Consider the following 17930-nt stretch of genomic DNA (forward strand, 5'->3'; position numbering starts at 1 on the left):
TTTTTAAAATTTTACATGAAAATAAAAAATGGGGAAAAAGTAAAAAATTATTTTTAATTAAATTTATTATAGTAATTAATAAATTTTTACCTTCTGCTCGTTTCTGCACTTCCAAATTTCCAATCTGTGTTCATCTACCAATTCCATCTCTTTTCTCCAACGATTCAATTAGGGTTTAGTTGTTTTCAAAATGGCATCATATTCCTTTCCCCTTCTAAACCCTCTAAATTTTGATTACTGAAAGCAAACAAATGGGAAAGGTTACAGGAAAGAAGATGGATTTGAGGAAGAATTAATAGTTTTTTTAATTATTATCGTTATAAATTTAATTAAAAATATTTTTTCTTTTTTCCAGTTTTTTCAAATTTTATGTAAAAATTTTAAAAAACTTACAGGTAGATGATGATGGCATGGCAGCTTCTGATTGGGAAATTTTTTTGGACTAGCGGGGTTAAGGTCTAGGGCTAAATGGGTAGTTGGGTACAACTGAAGGAGTGACGCAGTGATTGAGTGAACCTCTCAAAGGATAAAAATGTTAGCCAAGTAATTTAGTGAAATTAAATTCCATGCATTTTTCTTTTTTGCGGCGCTGATGCCTTAATGTAACCGTTACAGGATATTGACATGATTTTTATGGTATACTCTGCATGAGTTTATTTATGTATCTTCTCACAATAATTAAAAATTCTAATTTATATGTATATGGCAGACAAAGACCGCAGGAGCATCAATTTTCAAATGAAAAAAATGACCCAACAGAAAAGGAGAGAAGAAGCCAAATCTAATTTAAGTTCATTTCTTTCCCTTTTTTATGGGGTAAAATCTATTACCAAACAATGCATAATTTGTAACTAGTCCGACATAAATATTCCATAATATCAAAACTTTAGCCACTTTTTCTCTTTTTCTTTGCTAACGACTGCATTTGATGCTGAGGCATGAACTGCTTCAGCCTCCGCCAAAGCCTTGCGAGTCTCGATTAATTTCCTCATGGCAGCCTCGTAAACAGCTTTTTCATTTCTGTTTCTGCTTACCATTTCCTCGAGCTTTACAACTCGTAACTTTAGTTCCTTCACTTCATCATCATAAGCAACCAATGCCTTTCTATCAACTTTCTTCTCCTCTCCTGAGCCCTTCTTTTGTTGTTTCTTTGTTGATCCACCATTTACAGCCTCACTATGCATTGCAAGTTGGTTATTGATGAGGCTAAAAACATCTGGTCTTGATTCCTCTTCTTCTTTAGCAGCCCGAGAGGCTTCAGCAAATTTCTTCTCACGCTTTCTCTTGCCACCTCTGCTTCGTTTCTTCCCTTTTTTCTCTTTATCCTCATCATTCTCATGAGACTCCAGAGCATGATCAAGTGATAGCTTAGGAGGAAGGACTTTAACTGAGATTGGATTTAACATTCCCTGGCCAGATGCACCTAAACCCATCCCTTCACGGTAACCCATATTGGCCATCATCTTAGAAGCTACACCCCTGGTATGATTTTCCCACTTAGCAAAGATGGTAGTTTCTGTCTGGATACCTTTCTGTAGAGCAGTGCTTTCAAGAAAACCTAAACCCTTTGGGCTCTCCTCTTCGTAGTCACTAGAATCAGATTCTTCAGAGCTTAGTTCACTTTCTTCATCATCACTTATTTGTGCATATTCAGATAATGTCAAAGCTTCTACCCCAAGCTCTGCAGAGCTTCCATCATCCCGGAAAACAACCTTCCCCGTTCTGAGTTCATCATTCCATGATTCAAGCTCAGCTTCCCTCCAGATGCCAACTTTACCATCAGGGACTGCCCAAATACTGGACCCAACCATCGATGGCTCCCACATGGTTGGAGCATACTTCTTCAGCGAAGATAATGGGACATCCACTCCTGTGGAGATATTAATGTTAAACTCTGATCTATTGGAAGCAACTGTTATAAAAGGAAAAAGTGAAAAATGATGCTCCAGATGCTGTAATAAGAAAGGAGAGGAAAGATACTGTACAAAAGGTTAGGGCCTACAGATGGCTCCATATCCATACCAAAATCAACTTCATGCATGAAATGTTTTGTATATGCTGTATTGCTAAAGACGGCCTTTTAGAGCACACAGCAAGGCTACATATATAATTTAATTCTTATCCCCCAAATAAGTGCCCGACACAACTAGCCATAAATCCTACATGTCCTTCATATCGAGCAGATCTCTTAGCTCACCATCTACAAATAACAGGGTTTATGAAAAACAACAATTCTTTTATCTTTTGTTTTTCTTATTTTTGCTCAGCAACAATTCTTTTGTCTTATGATGCTTTACATAACATAAGGTGGATGTTTCCTCAAATTCAACTCATATCATGCACTGCCTTGAGCGAAAGAACATGCAGCAAAAAATAAATAAATAATAAGAGGAACTTTGGGCTCACAGCCTACTAGTCCTTAAAAAGACTGCAACATACCGTGCGATAAGCGGCAATTAGCACCAAATCGACATCTTTGTTGCAGAAAGAACTTGCATATCTGCACTCGGGTGGTCTAGAATTAGTAACTGGAAATAGTAAATGTTGCTTAATTAGCAATAGAGAATAATTCCTCATTCCTTCACAAAATTACATCAAATTCTTATACAACTCCAACAAACAAGCAACATGAAACAGAGCAGAAAAAGTCACATAACAATCAATCACAAGACGGTCATCACAGGCTACCTTACTCGAACAACACAGTTATGCAGTTCCTGTAACCCCAGCTAGAAATGGACATCCTATTCCCGTATTTGCAAGTTCTCAGATGTCAAATAAACCAAACTCTGTCCCTTTTGCTTTTCATGGTAGCATGAAATATTTTGTTCTATGCTAAATTACTAGAGTCGCATTATGCAATAATAAAAAAATAAAAGTTGTCTAACCCCTATAATTTCTCTTCAGAACTTGTCTCACATTTTTGCTTCTTTTTCTTTCAGAAAATTCCATAAATTCCAAAGTCTAAAACTACATTATAAAGAAAGATTTCAACTTCAAAGCATAACTTTAATACAAAACCAAAAGAAGTATAATCTAGGAAATCGAGCGAGAGCTTACCAACATATTTTCTGAAGTAGGAGTGAGGAAAGATATCTTCGCAGAACCAGAACCGTTCAATGTGACAACCTGACCATCATACCACCGGCCGTCACTGTAACGGAATCGACATTTCGACCCGACCTGGTAACTCCGATCTTCCTTCAATGGTTCAACTTCTACATCATCTGGGTCAAGAGCCTCCGCTTTAACCTCCTCAACCGCTGCTTGATTCGAAACATTTAACGCTGAATCAGCTTCTCGAAGTAAACGCGCGCGCTTAAGATTAAGAAGCCCCTCCTCTGTCTCTTTGATTACCTCAACAAGCTCCTCGTGAACCTAAAAACCAATCAAATGAGAAATAAATTTTAAAGAAAAAATAATTAAGATTATTTATCGCGAGAAAAATAAAGATTTTATGAGAAGAAAAAGAATAGGGGTAGGGAAGAAATGAGTACCGCGAGGATCTGGGGATTGAAAGGATCAGAAGCGAGAGCATCGCCTAAGGCAGAGAGGGATTCTCTTTGCTCTTTCAATTGAAGCTCCAGCTGGTTCTCTAGAACTCTCTCTTCTTCGTCTGCCATTGTTGTTTTTGCTGCTTCTTTTTTTCCAGCGTTGGAGGAGTTCGATAAATCAATTAAATAGGAAAAATAAGAAAAGCCTTTGATGTCATTTCCGCAAATATGTTAAAATAGGTGGTGATTATGGTGAACTGAAATCAGGGAAAAGAAAAGCTTACTTATTCCACGCTCTTGTCAGGTGCGTGTGTTAAAAAATAAAGTCCTAAGCTTTATTAGGCGGCAAAATTCATAATTCTGAAACAATAAAAACCCTAATTGAAGAAAAACCACAAGGCAAACTATAATACGGGGTAAAGGACAAAAATATCACTAAACTATTTAGTTTTTTATTATTAATTTTTTTATTTAATCACTAAATTTTTCAAAATTATTTTTTTAGTAACTCTCCTTATTCTTACTATTAGATAAGTGATAGGAAGCTGACGTTGTTTTTTTATTTGATCTAATAATAAATTTAACCATTAATATTTATGAAATTTGTCATTTTAATTCAAATTCTAAAAAGTTCAAGAAATTTAACCCTTAATGAAAAAATTGAAATATGAGCTATAACTTTATAAATGAAATTACAACACATGTTAGAACTAAAATCATTGGCCATTTCCAAATTGAGGAGTTTTGGAATGAGAATGAAATTGATCTTGTTCAACCTATAAATAAAAAAAATCTTGAACCAAAAAGCAAACCTTTAGTTTGATAGTCTCCAATATCAATGATAGAATAAACTAGTGTTATACTCCTCCCCAACCTATACACGTGTCAGCAGAGCATATGGCTTTGACCTTTCTTTTGACTTTATCTAGAGTTACAACCTACCCAGCCATCCGCCCTAGCTAAAGGAGTATAGACCTTTCGTTTTCATAACCATCTGCCTAGAAAGCCCTCATAGCCTACCCCTCTGCTTCTAGGAATGGGGCAAGCATCTACTTTTTAAATGCGAACACTCCTAAGTGTAAACACATCTTCAAGACCACTTAGACCACCTAGGCATAACAATCTCACACTGAATGACAAAATGAACCCCACTAATGCATGTCCTTCGCATATTGCATAATGGCAGCATCCCTGATAACAACCTACCGCATCACGCTAACGGACAAGGGACTGCAACACCCCTAACCTGATTTGACAACAAATCCAAATAAGAGATGTTACATTTAATACTAAAGTCATCACTTAAACTTATTATTATTTCATTATAACCAAATTAGCTTATAATACAAAACATTATCCTTCATACATAATTCTCATTATTACTAATAAGCCTAAGTACATGTCAAACTAAGTCCAAATTTATATCCTAGAGGGCTTAATTTTGAAGCTTGAGGAGTGGTGTGATCCAAATTGAAGTAGAAATCCTTGAACCTTTACTGCTTTTGTCTTTCACCTATGTGTTTAAAACAAATGTGTTAAGCTACGTGAATAGCTTAATAAGTAACTAATTTAATTTAATAGCTTACCGATTCATTTATTTCAACATATTTTAAATCATTTAAATTAAAGCAATTAATAAACTACTTATACTACTAAGTAACATAATCTTACGTGTTTCATACAACCCACTATTAAACTTACAAAGTATTTAGCTAGTTTCATTATTTATTTCTATTATTTGGTCATACAATTTCCTACATAATCATTTACATGTTATATATCATTTTTGTCGTTTATAGATCATGACCATTATCGTACATAATTCATATATTTCACTTTTCAATTTTAGAGATCATTAGACTAAATTTATTATTATTTTCTTTCATATAATCACATAATTTCTTACATTTTCACCTACTTTATGGCATATCATTTCATATAACTTTTCATTTATGTATCACATGTTACTTATGTGTTTTTACAGATCATGATCATAATTAGAATATCAATAACAAAACTCTCAGAGTCCTAGGCTAAAACAGAACTCTTGACTTTTAACGAAACTCTGATAATAAAACTCCAATATCCAACTTGTACACCATGTTTCGAAGAACATAAACATGAACATATCGTAAAGAGGACTCCAGTATCCCTTTCACCCATCGTAACTCCCATTTCACTAACCCTATTCCCAACCGAACCCCTAGCCCCTCATCACACCATAATCATATCATGCATCATTTCATTTATTCATTTTAGTTCCTTGACATTTATCTTCGCATATAATCATATATTAACTTTTCAATTTCCTGTGAATGCATGTATAAGTAAGCATTTCTTTTTAATTTCACATGTACTTTCTTTTCTCTCTTACATTACTAACTTAATTCTATTTACATATTCATCATTAAATTCATTATACATATTTAAATACCAAAATATGTCTTATACTCGCTCATAAATTTTGACATGATTATTACAATAATGTAACTTAATCGATAACTTCTAAACTTCATTCATCATAGTATACTTTAAATTTATATTTTACTTAGTTATTTTATACTAAAATTAAATACTCAAACATCTAAATTAAGGTAAGCAAACATAAATTCAATTAAGAATTTATCTATTCTCTTCGCTTGAACTTAACATTTCTCTTTACAATTCAAACCTTTCTTTTCCTTTGCCAACTTCTTTCTCTTCATACATAAATACATGAAACATAATATCATGTTTTCAATAAATCTCTACATGATTCACTTTCAAATAACATAAGAATATTGAGAAAATCATAAAATCATACTTTTCTCCTTTATTTTCTCGCTACTTTCTTAAGTTTTTCCTTCACTTCTTTAACTAAGTAGTTTCCATAATTGAAAATATTCTTATAGCACTCTAAGATATGAAATTAATCTATAATTTAAAAAAAAAAAACTCAATAAAAATGCATGAGAAATTTTCCTTTTTTTTTTTTTTGTTGTATTTGTCTTTTTCCTTTCCTTTCTATTTTACTCCTTTCTTTCTTTCCCTTTTATTTTGCCGCCCCAAGCTGCTGCCATTCAGCCTTCGAGTTGTATAAAAAATTTTACACTTTTCTTTTTCTTTCAGTTTCATCCTTATCTTATCAACCAATCACATTTCAACACATTTCATGCTTAATTACCATTAATTAATCTTGTCTCCAAAAATCTATTAATAATGGTAAAATTGCATATAGCCACCATCTCACAAAATAGGAAAATTGCACTTAGTCCTTGCACTTTTCCACTTTATTCAATTTAGTTCATATTTTGATTTTCCAACTTCATGTATCAATATGTATTCATAATTAAATTTTCACCCCTTTTCTTAATAAATTTGCACGTTTAGTCTTCCAACTTTCAAAAATCCTCAATTTAATCCTTACTGAATTTTATAATTCGTATTTCCTCTCCAAATACTTATTTCACATTCAATATTTTTTATCCAAAAACCAAAAATTTGGGCTATTATATGACCTCTCTTATAAATAACTTCCAAATAATGAAGAAGGGATTGACCTTTTAAGCTTTCAGTATACTCTAAGCAATCACTCTTTCTTCTGGTAATAAATAAACTCTTATAAATAACCTGTCCTCTTGTCCATTTATGGCTCTCCGTCTCTTTAGGTGAACTGACCTCCTCAATACCACCATATACTCATCTTTATCTCTTCCCTTGTTGTATATTGTACCAGCACCCAGGACATCAATCTGATCTTGAAGCATCGAGAGCTTCTAAATGAAAAACGACAGCTTTTATTTCCTCATCCGTGACCTCGACTTCAAGAGTCATTCATATCTTGGGATTTAACATAGCCTCCATATGAGAGCTTGGAACTTCATCAAAAAAATTGTTGCAGAGATCCGAAAAGTCCTTTTGAATACCAATCTCATCTTCAACCCATGTCCCTTCTTTATTCTCTGATAGCATGGCTTCTTTTATGATTCGCAGCATCGCATGAAAAAACCTCGTGTTTTTATCCCCGTGATTGAGCCATTTAACTCGTGATCTTTGATGCCAATAGTATTCATTCATTAACCAAAGGGTGCCGAGTTTCTTTTTTAGTATAACAATTTCAGCTGTCGAATATGTTGCAATGGGATTGGCTTGCAAGAGAGTGATACAATTGGTGATTCTAGAAATTTCCTAATGCGAATTACCAAACTTTCTTTTATTCCATTCAATTAGTTTATTCCTGGTACGGTGATCTTATGCAAGAAACTATTGTTGCTACCCTGTTCATCTTGGCACCAAGAATTTGTAACTATTTCATCCAGAGTCAACTTTTTTTCGAACTTGAAACACTTCCTAACCCCTCTTCTTTTATGAAGCTGAACAATAATCGAGAGTGATCTGATTCAATGGCGGCTTTAGCAATCCTATTGGCGTTCAGGAAAGAAATACTCCACGGGTTGTTGAGAAAAACTCTGTCGAGTTTCTCTTGAATACATTCCGAATCAACTCTATTGTTCAACCAAGCGAAACCCCCACCACTAACGTTTAATTCCATTAATTCACAAACATCAATCCATTCTTCAAACTCCCTACACGCAGAATGATCGACTGGTCTTCCTCCTCTTTTTTCAGTCTGGGATTTGATGGAATTGAAGTCCCCCAAAGTCAACCAAGGCTTCTTTTTGTCATTATTCAAAACCACAATATTGTTGAGCACCCTCTTCTATTTTATCTGCGGGCAACCTTAAATAAAAGTACATTTCCAAGCAATGTCACTAATCCAATGCATACTTGTATGGATGAAGTTCTTACAGGAATTACTAATAACCATCCCAACATCAACGGTCCACAAAGAGCGAGGCCTCCAGACTAGCCTTCTGGCTCAACATAAAAACCTTCAAAGAAACCCAACCTATTCCTTATTCTTTCAAGTTTAGCACTCTTTTGTTTAGTTTCCATAGGGATGATGTTTGAGGATTTGTGCTTAAAAGTAACCCTTTCTAAAGCCCGAATGGTAGGGGCTTTGCCTAAACCTTGACAATTCCATGAGAGAATACTCTTGGTCCCTAATAACAGAAACGTCAGGTCTCAAGAGGAACCCGAAAACAAAAGAGTGGTCAGAAAACGGAAAAGCACCTTGAGGAAAAGCCAAAGCACCTGGAAAAGAGAACAGCCAAAACAACACTGAGGCCAACCAAACTGATTCTTTGAGGCAATAAAACAAATACCTAGTCAACAACCATAGAAACCTGGAAATAAACATAGGAGTTGTAGACAGGGAACCAAAAACCAGATCGAGCAAAAAGAGCAGAGGAGCAGTACAAGAAGACCCAAAACCAGATAGAATAGATATATCAGTAGCAGCACATCAAAACAGAAGCGATGCCAAACAACTGAAGGTTGAGAAAGGGCCAAAATGTACCTCAACACCGATGGGATCAGAAAACCGAGCTAAAATTCTGACCAAGAAGCAGAAAGCTGAAGAGACCCAGCAGAATGATGAAAAAGGATGTTCTACTCGAAGGAGAGAATAGAGAAAAGCAGAGCCAAAGCCTGCTGGAGAAAATCCCGTCCTTGTTCCTTACAGGCTCGAGAAGTGGCTTCAAAGATTTATCCTGATCATTTAAGCCCAAATTCTACATTTCCTCTTTCACACATTTTCCTTTCGGAGAAGGAACAAATTTCAACTTAATTGAGCTATTCCATTCCAAGGGGTAGTTTAAAAAAGCATTATAAGCATTAATTAGCCTTCTTCAGAAAGACTATATTTTGCTGCATTTCATACTACATTATGGTACAATTTGATAATGATATCATCATACTAACGCATAGAAATAAGATTTTTTTAAATAACTCTTAACTGTCTATATAAACAACTAATTATTGTACGTGTTAACAATTTCAATCAATAAGTAACAATTGTTGTTTCTTCTCTCATTTATAAGGAGATAAGATTGTACGAATACATGGTGAGATTACAATTTGGAGACAAAGAAGGTACGCTATTCAACGGGCAAAACAAATAAATTTTATGGTGGTTTTACAACCTACAACATTTGGCAACAGACAATAACAGAGAAATTATATACTATTTGGAAAGAGGAGGTTCACCCAACCACTTAGCCCGAAATCCAGTTCCTTTGCAGTCAGAGCAGCACGTTGATCCCTATAATATAACCAATGAAAAGAAAATGTATTTTAGTTGGGCAGTTGGCCATACAGGAGGTCTATTGCATGCAAATATGTCAATGTCGTATAGAGATGACTATACCTTCCCAGCACAAATCACGCAAGTGGTATTCCTAGAAGGAACTTGGCAGAGCATATTATCCCCAAGGATAAAGAAGCCTGTACCTCTACACCACTGGCATTCAACGTGCCCCTTGGAGTTGCATGAAGAACAAACAACTGGCCTTGGTTGCTAGAACAAATCATCAAGAGAAATGAAAATGTTAGGACCCAAAAGAGGAAGTAAATTTGTTTTTAGCCTTGAACAGGTTTCCAAAGCATCCCTACATGGATGTCTTCAATCCCTTATTTTCCCCTGTAAATTCAGTCCAGATGCATTTTTATAGTATTAATACTATATATCTTAGAAATTCTTTCCTATAGTACTTCTCTATCTCATGGCAAATGGAATGGACCAATTGGAAATTTAACACTTTATGAATCAGATGTATCAGCAGTGATCATGGAGTTCACCAAATACAAAGGAGTAGGTACCAAGGAACATGGAATACAACCACGTACTTGAATATGTATAGTATTAATGAAGAAAAATGGTGAACTACTCAATCCCATCCTGCTCAACATCTTCAATCAGATAAAGCCATTGATACCGGAGCTTCCAGAATTTAAATATCAATATCTAAGATGCATCCAATATCAATCACCCATTATCACTTATCAGAAAATTGCAGAAAATAAAATCATTCCACATAAACCCAATCAGATGCAATCCAAATTACTTTAAACCCAATCGCTTATCAATCACCCATTATGCACAGATTTGCAACAAACAAGAAAATCTATCATCATGGGAATTGAATCATTGATATAATGTTGATTGTGTACCAATTCGAAACCCCCATTGAAACTAATAAGATTTGAATTACAGGCCACAGATGGTAAGGTTTAAAAAAAAAGAGAAAAGATTGTACCTGAGAGATGAGCCAAGCTTTTTCCATACGCTCAACAAAATCGGAAGAGCTCCCATAGGAATCAACAGCAGAAGCTCTGACAGCCAAAACCTTTGAACCCTTGGACCCTGCGGTTGTTGTAGCTTGAGATAAAACCCCAGCACCGAACGCCACTCTATTTGTCGATACAAAGCTCATGTCTTTCTGGTCGATGGATTTGGCCACAATCACTGGGCGGTAAAAACACGCACAACTCTTCATGTCCCGTATTACTATCTTCCTTTATCAAAGATATTGGCTTGTGTTTTTCTACAGGAAAAAAACTATATTAGAGAAAGAAAGGTGAGAATTTGGCTTTGGGCCTGGGGGCGTAATCCCTCGTTTTCAATGGGAAAACTGCAGAGACAGCAAACTATGAGCTTCCACGACACATGTCGTGTTTGGGTTGGAGATTCTTTTGCTATTGTTAGAACGGATGGTCAAAAGCTGGAAACGTAAATATATCATATCAAGCTAATAATACTAGTGGTAATTGTTTCTGATTTTTCTTTCTTCCTTCCTTTCTTTTGATTTTTTTTTTTATGGATCTGCGGTAATCGGGCAGAGCCTAAATATGCATCTCGGGTAGATTGGGCCCATCTTGCCTTATATTGTTCCATCATCTAAATTGGGTGGCTTGCGAGGAAATTTTCTAACGAGTCTTCTTGACCTTTTTTTTTTTTTTAATTTCCTATTCGAGTTATAATATTTTTTATTACTTGCTGTTAAAATATTACATGTATGAAATTTTATAGAAAATATTTTGAGAATACAGGAAAATAAATATATATTTCATATAAAAAAAAGTTTACATACAACTTTAAAATATTACCTATTGAGTTTTAGTTCGATTGGCATAGGTATTGTTGCCATTATAGGAGGACGTGAATTCGAGTGTGCTAAAGCGTATTATCCTCCTATTTATAGATTATGGAGGGACTATAAATAATTTTAGACATTGTGTTAAAAAAATAGATATAAGCAAAATCTGTAATAAAAATGTGAGCGGTCAAATTCCGATATGTAAAAAGAGAAAGTTCTTTTCTTTAATCCTTTAAATTTGATGGCTTTACATAATAGTATGTTTTTATGTTTAGAGTGATTATAGAAGATAGAAGATATACATGTATAACAAGTTTTATATTAAAAATAAATATTTTATTGTGTTGCCTGTGGTTCTAACCAAAATCATTGATGAAAGTGGAGAAGCTATTGTTGGGTTCAAAATCTTAATTTGCTAGGTAAGATGCAGTTTATGGGGTCTAATATTGATCCTCTCAACTTCTTTAAATGCTCCTCTTTCATCTGTTACAGAATCATCCCCCACCATTTTCATAGTTAACTTGTTCCTGATAAGATAGGTAGCTGGTGCTTATGGATATCCATACATCATTTACTGTTCATTATATTTCCTTAATGATTATCAACTTCATCCGATTTATTTATTATGAAAATTACTTATTAATTGTGTTATCCTATTTAAGGTCATTAATAACATGGATAATAAAATAAATAACCACGGAAATAAGTCATTTTATAAAATTCACATAACAATTACACATGTTGAGGCTTAAACTTGTGTACTTAAAGACCCATAATCTCTACCTCTCGAAGAATGTTTATATATATATATATATATATATATATAGATTTGAAGTATTCTTCGTATCAATTTGATGGTCTATAAAGATAATAAGTATAATACTGAATACAAAATAAAATCAAATTGATATAAAAGCATAAACATTGAACATTTAAAATAATTAAACAAAACTCACAATTACACATAGTGGGGTTTGAACTTAAGTACTTAAATACCCATAATCTCAACATCTAGAAAGAATGCTTTTTTTATATAGATTTAAGGTATTCTTTATACCAATTTAATGATTTATAAGGATTAAATATTTGAAGTTCGTGTTTATTTTTTTTAATAATATAATATATTTTACTAATATATCCAACTTTTGTGGGGAGGTGATTCGTAATATTTTAAAATTCCAAACAATTAATTTTCAATTTAAACGATGGAAAAAGTTAGTCCGGTAAGGGATTAATTACATCGACGGCAAGTGGCCATGCGCCCATGTCATACAGTACCCTTTCAAATTCAAAGCAACTGTTTTATTTATTACCCAAAAATACATTACTACTGTCGCTGACAACACATATATACAAGCATCCCTTCAAACATTCTCTTTCGTTTCTCTATAAAACCATCAAAAAAATTACTTTAATCGTTTAATTTTAGCCCAATTTTTCGTTCCTCTAAAGCTGATTATTGATCCCTCTTTTTTCCTTTTTCTCAAAATATTTCTAGCTAGCTAGCTAGCTCCTCTACTTGCAATGGGAAAGCACCTGAGCAGCATAGATTCACCTTCACCATCACCATCGCCATCACCTGCAACGCCATCTCCAACAACTTTCGTTCAGGCTGATGCAAACACCTTCAGGGACCTGGTCCAGAAGCTTACAGGATTTGCCTGCGACACAGAGAAACTCCCTCTTACTTTCCGGTTATCTTCCAAAACCTCCCTTCCAAGTGACCCAACAGCACCACGCCGTCCACCTTTCAAGCTCCAAGAACGTAGGCAACGACAGTCTATGAGAAAGCTGGAGATCAAGCTTGGTCACGCCACTATACGCAACTCACCTACTCACTACGTCTCTCCTCCCAGCCAAGCTCCTCTCCGGCTTGACTCGCCCATTCGCAGTCCAGTGACTCCACTAGGATCTGAATCACTCTTTTACTCGAGTTCTTCTGGCACCCTATCACCATCATCACCTGCTCGTATGGTTTCGGAGGAGGAAAAGGTGATCGCTGAGAAGGGATTTTACTTGCACCCATCACCATTAAATACGCCTAGAGGAACCCAACCACCGGAGCTCTTAACACTTTTTCCAATTACTTCACCAGGTCAGGAGAAACGAGATTAGGTTATTCTATTAATATGCTAAAAAAAATGATAGTAAAACTTTTTACAACTTTTTCCCCTTGGATTATTTGTGGGTTAAAAGGTGTTATTGTTACTATTGGTGTATGAGTATCCTTGTCTGTAGGGGTTGATATCATGGTTTCTTGTAGTTTTACAGGGTAGAAATTATGTTAATAACTACATGTTACAGAAATTATGATGATTAATTATCTTTATTATTCTCATCTGCAATCCTCTTATTTTCTCTAAAATAAAGTAGAAATTGTGTATGAAATAATATTCAACGTCTCAGAGATTATCCATGGAATGGCAACCTTGCCAACCCAATAATGTCTGGCTTTCTTATTTTTAAATTACTTTGATTTAACAGACCTTCCACCTGTTTCTGACTTACGGATGATAAAACATGTTTAAACAATAATAATTACAGTTACAGGTCATAAAGTTTACGACAATAGGCTATAATTTACCTATCAAGGATTTTTGGTGAGGTTAGCAACTAGGAAGCTGTGTATCCGTCTCTTTTATTAGCAAGTGGGATGAAAGAAATTTATTAGTAAATTTCATTCCTTCTTATTTGCAACGTCGAACCTTTGATCTGACTGTAGTACTACAATTTCGGACTTTAAAAGTGGTCGTTGTTTTAGGCTTTTGACCTTTTTCCTCAGAGCAATAGTGTGATTAACATGGTTGGCATTTCTCAGTTTAATTTATATTTTTCTTCCTTTTTTTGTGATTAAAAGATTATCTAATTGGGGTAAAGAGTGGGTAGCAAGGTTTAAATATGTATTAAACAGGTGTTTTATAAAAAAATTAATCATTACTTTACACGAGTCAAGACAAAAGATTATATAATATTATACACTAATGTAAAAAATATTTGTAACAAATCTGTGAAATAAAAAGTCATAAGAATTTCTGTGACCGTAGTAATTATTATGGATATAATAAAGAAAAAAAACATTTAGGGATTATAAGTTGTTTAAAACTACTATTATCTAAGTCTCTAGTTGAGTTATGTAATAAATCAATTGAGCACCAACTTAATTAGATAAATTATAAATATATTTTTTACAATTAGACTGAGTTATATTATCTAAGGGTATTTTACTCTTTTATTGTAACAAAGACCAGTAAAGTTAAGTATATAATGATATTTGAACCCGTTAATTAGATTAATAAAGCGTTAAATTTACCATAAACTAAAGCTTCTTTTAATTTTATTTTAATATGCTCAAGTTATTACCTTCATCTATTGTATATATTAATAATGTTGTTGATTGAGACAGATTACAAGTTAACTCAATACCAACTCAAGATTGATAAAAACACCGTTGTAATAGCTGTAGACATTTAGTATTCTTAACTTGATGTATTTATGCGTTTAAATTTAAATTTACTCACAATTTAATTTAATTTAATTTTTATCTATTTAATAGTATACAAATTTAATATATAATTATTATTAATTAATTTCAAAATGGTTTCCATTTTGACGCGGTTTCCAATTGCTGTACCGTTGAATTTCATAAGACTAATCAAAGTCGTGGTCTAATCTAATCAATTGCTTTACACGGTTTTGTTTGGTTTCGTCGTTTCTACATTTTCGTCTGATGATAATGATTGGATATCCCCTGTTTCCTGCTTTAGTTTGACTTGAGTTTCAATTGGCATTGCCTGCACAAATACTTTAATTATTATTAAAATATATAATTTCGCGGTAATAATTAAAACTAAATTATAATACGCAATGAAAAAAAAAAAAGAAATCAAATAAAATTCCTCAAGTAAAAGACAGAACAGTAAAAATATCTAACATACGCAGTTAATGATTTGAGATACATATATGTGTGTGTAATTTTAATGTTTGGGGAACAACATTTTTCACAGTGAAAACACTCTCAACACATTCATACCAATTTAGTTAGCATCAGAAAAGTAAAACGTGTGGGCCTTTTGTAGACAGTGGCGTAATCGAGTTGTTTTAGCTAATTATTATATGCTTCGTCAATCTATTTTCTACTAATTCACATTTGGCCAAATGACAAATATACATTAATTACACCAAAACATTAGATATCTGAGCCTATTTGTGTTGTTTTCAAAACTTGTCAATTAAGCAACAAAATGAGTATATTTCACATTGAAGGATAATTTACGGGGGCAATCTTGATGGAGACTTGCATTATCGCCTTCCCTTGATTAACTAGAAACCCTTATGTGCTGCAGTATTAGAACTTGTGCGTGTCGTATGGGGGTACTTCAATGACGTGGATTAGTTGCTAAGTTGTTTGCTTTAACAATAAAACTGGATTTTCCCTTTGCTTTAATCAGGATCTAGTCTTCTTTAACAACTAATGCAGTGCGCGCTATAAAACTGAATAGTTCAGATATAAAGCAACCTAGCTAAAAAAGCATCAGAAAAAATGCTCCGAAATTTCCGTGGACAATAAGCATGTAGCAGGATAAGATGTTCTTTTTTCCCGTATAGACGCATTAAAAAGAGGTCAAGCAATACATTAAAATCTGGCCAAATAACGAGAAACATCCATGATTGTTAACTCAACATCAAAGGGTTGGGAATGGGAATGTGCAATTTGAAATTGTCACTTGGACAAGACATTTCCATCATTTCTTCTTCATGATCAGCCTTTGAAATTTGTCAATGATAGTGAATTTGAGAGCATTCTACACTCCACTTTTCTTTTTTATCAAACAAAGAAATTCTATAGATTCTAAAGGCAAGGAAAAAAAAAGAGTTAAAACACATATATTGGATTATATCACTCTCATGATGGGATAAAATAAGTTTATGTAAATAATATATTTATAGAAAATTTAGTCATTTGATCAATCATGAGTATTGATGAAAGATTTGAATACAAGTCTTCGTCAATTTCAAATTCAATATTTGATTATTTAAATGATACTTTTAATTATTTATTAAAGAGATTTTATAATTCTCTCATTTACACTCGATTAAGAATTTTATAATAATATAAATAGAAATATATTCCATCATATAATTGAACCACTCAAAAGGCTGACTTATCAATATTAAATTTTACCTATTTTCTTCAACTCATGTTATACGTCCTTCCTTCTATAAGATGTCTAGACCCGGCTCGGTCCCTTTATTGTTACTTGAAATTTGATGATTCAAGCATATATAGATTCTTGCCACAATTGGGGATTGGATTGGATATCCTTTCCTTTCCTTTCTTTTTCTCAATAAATATCAATCAACTCTTATTACTATTTTTTAACTTTAAAATTATTCTATTTTTATATAGATTTTAAAACCCTAGATTTAAACCCTAAATCCTAATCTAATATTTTCCTAAAATTATAAATCTTAAAATTCTAAGTTTTAGTTCACCATACCATAAATCATAAATCTAGTTGGACAGAAAAACTACTACTTAAGATTAAAATATTATTAAGAGGAATCAATCTAGTATTAGAAAGTGTATTGTATTAATTAGAAATTCTTTTAAAAATATTAAATGACACATTTTATTAGACACTTTAAAATTATTTTTAAAATAATCCTAATATAATCATTTATTTTATGATTTTTTATCTCTTATAGGATAAACAAAGAAAACGTTGATGAATGTTAGCAAGTAAATACTTTCAAGCCAAAAGACGATGGCTGAAGTCAAATAGCTCAATGTATACACCTATAAGCATGATCGGGAAGATCTTACTTAATTATGCATCTACATCTTTTACATGTAATTAATGAACAAATATACAATTAAAAACCAACAAGAAAAGAACATTTCAAAATTGTTGTCTTCTTTTAATTAATTAAACATCGTATATTAGCTTAGGTTTTAGGGTATTCCTTTATAAGAATTGTTTTCTTGTCATTATCATATAAAATATCAAATTCTTTAATTAAAACCATACATAGAACCATTTAACTATGGAAAGAAAGTGAAAGAAAGAAAGACTTTCTGTTGGGATTCATAATACCTTGTTTTGAATTTTGCATGAGAGTTTGACTTGTATATGAAAGTTAAATTATCATCTATCATTTGAAAAAAGAAAAGAAAAGAGTGTTGACTATGAAAAACCCACTTACAACAGGAGATTTGTCATTGGATTTGGATCTTATTTTGATTTTATCATGTAACTTCCCCATGGGCGAAGTTAAGAAATATTTTTAGGGGGTCAAAATAAAATTTTAATTTTTAATAGTATATATCTTTATAATTTTTAGAAGATTAAATCAAATTTTTATAATTTTAGGAGGTCAAAGTATAATTTTATTTTTACTAATTTAAAATTTTAAAATTTTCTAAAAGGCCTAAATAGTAATTTTTTATTTTAAGGGGATC

At 33.0% G+C, this 17930-nt stretch overlaps 3 protein-coding genes across 3 annotated transcripts; 1 reads left to right on the forward strand and 2 right to left on the reverse strand.

Annotated features, from left to right (window-relative positions):
* Positions 1-771: 771 nt before the first annotated feature.
* LOC105770278 (zinc finger CCCH domain-containing protein 22) lies at positions 772-3686 on the reverse strand. Its single transcript, XM_012591402.2, has 4 exons — positions 3498-3686; positions 3061-3378; positions 2440-2500; positions 772-1870 (listed from the first exon to the last, which is right to left on the reverse strand). The coding sequence occupies exons 1-4, from the start codon at positions 3621-3623 to the stop codon at positions 879-881; spliced, it is 1497 nt and encodes a 498-aa protein (XP_012446856.1). The 5' UTR covers positions 3624-3686; the 3' UTR covers positions 772-878.
* Positions 3687-9379: 5693 nt separating this feature from the next.
* On the reverse strand, positions 9380-11149 carry LOC105770355 (uncharacterized). The gene is made up of 3 exons (XM_012591522.2): positions 10631-11149; positions 9742-9891; positions 9380-9636 (listed from the first exon to the last, which is right to left on the reverse strand). Exons 1-3 carry the CDS (start codon positions 10868-10870, stop codon positions 9559-9561), a joined length of 468 nt encoding a protein of 155 aa, XP_012446976.1. The 5' UTR covers positions 10871-11149; the 3' UTR covers positions 9380-9558.
* A 1657-nt stretch (positions 11150-12806) lies between these two features.
* LOC105765773 (VQ motif-containing protein 33) lies at positions 12807-13808 on the forward strand. Its single transcript, XM_012585025.2, has one exon. The coding sequence runs from the start codon at positions 12995-12997 to the stop codon at positions 13583-13585; it is 591 nt and encodes a 196-aa protein (XP_012440479.1). The 5' UTR covers positions 12807-12994; the 3' UTR covers positions 13586-13808.
* The last annotated feature ends 4122 nt before the right edge of the window (positions 13809-17930 follow it).

Source organism: Gossypium raimondii, chromosome 5 (assembly GCF_025698545.1).
Source record: "Gossypium raimondii isolate GPD5lz chromosome 5, ASM2569854v1, whole genome shotgun sequence".
Taxonomy (NCBI): Eukaryota; Viridiplantae; Streptophyta; class Magnoliopsida; order Malvales; family Malvaceae; genus Gossypium; species Gossypium raimondii.